This window comes from Capsicum annuum, chromosome 9 (genome assembly GCF_002878395.1).
Source record: "Capsicum annuum cultivar UCD-10X-F1 chromosome 9, UCD10Xv1.1, whole genome shotgun sequence".
NCBI classification, from domain to species: domain Eukaryota; kingdom Viridiplantae; phylum Streptophyta; class Magnoliopsida; order Solanales; family Solanaceae; genus Capsicum; species Capsicum annuum.
In genome coordinates, this window is record NC_061119.1 from 104339814 (window position 1) to 104342526 (window position 2713).

The 2713-nt window shown below is 38.7% G+C and overlaps 1 protein-coding gene across 1 annotated transcript; it reads right to left on the minus strand.

Moving 5' to 3' along the window:
* Positions 1-1627: 1627 nt before the first annotated feature.
* LOC124887107 lies at positions 1628-2479 on the minus strand. The gene is made up of 2 exons (XM_047396288.1): positions 2336-2479; positions 1628-2077 (listed from the first exon to the last, which is right to left on the minus strand). Exons 1-2 carry the CDS (start codon positions 2477-2479, stop codon positions 1628-1630), a joined length of 594 nt encoding a protein of 197 aa, XP_047252244.1.
* Between the last annotated feature and the right edge of the window lie 234 nt (positions 2480-2713).

A 2713-nucleotide genomic window follows, 5' to 3' on the forward strand; every position in this document is an offset into this window, starting at 1 on the left:
CAACTGTAGGATACCCAGGCAGCCCTGCGATGATGACTTTCTTCTCTGGAACCAACGGCCATCTTGTAGATCTTCTTTTTGTTCTAATCAAACCTTTGAGGAAGATGTCTTATGCTTCAGGGATCTACCATCTAGCACTCTCTTGAACCTCTGGGTTCTTGTATTTTATCAAAGTTCCCCAAATTGGGGGTTCCTTCTCAGCTTGATTTTCAGTCGCAGGAGTTTCAGAGAATGTTTTCTCAGAATCAACCTTCTTAGACTCTGGCTGTTTAGACTCAGTTTGCTTAGACCCTTCTTACTCATAGGATTCACTCTCAACTAGGGTGGTAGTCTCAGTATCATCACTATCCTCCACCGCAATGGGTTTAGATGAAGGAGGTGCCTTTAGACTGGGTTTCTTTCTCCTCCACCTAAGCAGTGGTTCTTTATCTTTGTAATCAGAGTCTTCATCAATAAGCTTTCAAACCACTTTAGGCTTGGCAGTTTTCTTTAGAGTGTTTGGATTTTTTTCTTTTAGGTGCCATTAGAATGTTCCCAGACCATAAGACAAACACAAGTTATTGATCAAGGTATAACAGTCAAAATATGCTATTCAAGTTCACTTAGCATCATCATCTAACTTGTGATGATGTGGCTGATGAGGTGTCACAGTTGTGATAGCCTATCAGGTAGGTCATCATCCTTAAATTGTTCAAAGTTGCTGACGATGTAGTTGATAAGGCGTCATGCTTGTGATAGCCTATCATCAATATTGTCAGCTCCGAATTTCCCTCCACTCAGTTTACATTCATAATTTCGGGACCAAATTCTTTGTATAATCATATGGTATTTTTATTTTTGTACTTAGGGTTTTTAAATTTTTGCAATTTAGGCACAACTTAACCCTAATTTCCGATTTCCATGCTATTACAACTTGAACTCAAGTTTCTTCCTTTAGAGCATCATGTTTTCAACAAATTTACCACTTAAATGATAGGAGAGAAAAGTTATGAGCATACCTGATGAGTTGACTCCACTTGATTATGCGAGAGAGAAGAAAAGATGAGAGATAGACTCTGATTTTCCTTGCAATCCCTCAACTATTAGGAAGGAGGTTTCCTTGTATACTTGGGAGTGTTTTGAAAGGAAGTAAATATCCTACTATGGAAATAAAATAATACTTAAAGAAGGAAATAAAATAAAATGGGAACTTGAAGGGTTTTACACTTGGGCCGGGTCAGATTTGGATCGAATTGGGCCCAAATTTTTCAGAATAACACAATGGCTGACGCCAACTCGTGATAAGCCGTCAGAAATATGATATCTTATCACAGAGGTCATCATCCTTGACAGAGAAACTTTCATCCTCTAATCTTTCTGACGACATTGGTGATAAGCCATCACTGTTGTGATAGCCTATCACGAATGTCGTCAAGATCACTTGACTTGCATTCTTCAATTTTTTACTTGACCTTTTTATACCCCTTCAGTTCCTTCCTATTACTACCTAATTGATTAAAAAAATGCATGAAAATAAAATTTTGGGTTGCCTCCCAATAGCGCCTGATTTAGTGTCGCGGTACGACTTGGTTATCTTTACTACTCAGACTTCATCAAGATGTCATATCACTACCTCATTACCATATACCTAGAATACATCCACAACCGAGATGATGTTTATCTCCTCTATCTGCTTCATAGAAGGTTGCATTTTAAATATGGCCTCCTTTTCCCTATATCTGAACTTGAGCTCTTTGAGCTCCATATCAACTAATACTCTCCCCGTGGCTAATAATGGTCTACCCAAGATGATGGGCACCTCTAAATTAACATCACAATCTAGTATCACAAAGTCTGAAGGATGAATAAAATTATCCACCTTTACCATCCCATCCTGCAATATACCAACCGATCGCTTAACCAATCTATTTGCCATAACAAGACGCATCATTGTGGGGGTAGGCTGCCCCAATCCAAGCTTCTTGTAGATATCAATCAGCATCAGATTTATACTTGTTACTATGTCACATAAAGCTTTGGTAAACTTTGTGGACCCAACTATGCACGGTATGGTAAATGCTCTAGGATCAGGCTTTTTCTGCACTAATTATTGTGAAGACACAGCACCATAGTGATGGATGCTATCCACCAGCTCACAACTTACTTTCCGTTTCTTTGTTAGCAATTCCATCATAAATTTAGCTTAGTTCAGCATTTGCTCAAATGCCTCCATCAATAGCATATTCACAGTCAGTTGTTTCATTATTTCCATGAACTTGCTACATTTCTCGTTATTTTTTTTCTTTTTCAACCTCTGAGGAAATGGAGGTGGTGGTCTTGGCATTTTTTTCAATACAACTTCCTCTTTCTTGTTATCTTCTTTCTCTGATATGTCAATAGAGCCATTCAGCTTCTCAGACTCCACTGGATTACTTTCTTCCAATTTATCAACACTTACCTCCTTCTCCACAGCTTTGCCCATAGAAAGGACAGATAACATCTTATCACTACGAGTGGTAATCGCTATACAAGATCTATCAGTCTACGGGTTCTAAACCGTATCACTAGGTAAAGTGCCAGTATTTCTCTGATTCAGAGTAGCTAAAAGTTGGCTCAACTACTGCTTCAACTGCTTAATAGAAGCTGAGTGTGAGCTAACCAACTGATTGAGGGTAAAAAACTCACTTTTCATATTAGTTATCCCCGAGTTGGTTGCTTCCACTCCCTTCAACAG

Excerpts from the sequence above, each read along its gene's own strand:
- LOC124887107 (XM_047396288.1), bottom strand. The coding sequence starts at position 2,479 with ATGTTATCTGTCCTTTCTATGGGCAAAGCTGTGGAGAAGGAGGTAAGT. Across the intron at positions 2,078-2,335 it reads ATAACAAGAAAGAGGAAGTT|AAAAAGCCTGATCCTAGAGC; the intron begins GTATTGAAAAAA and ends TAATTAGTGCAG.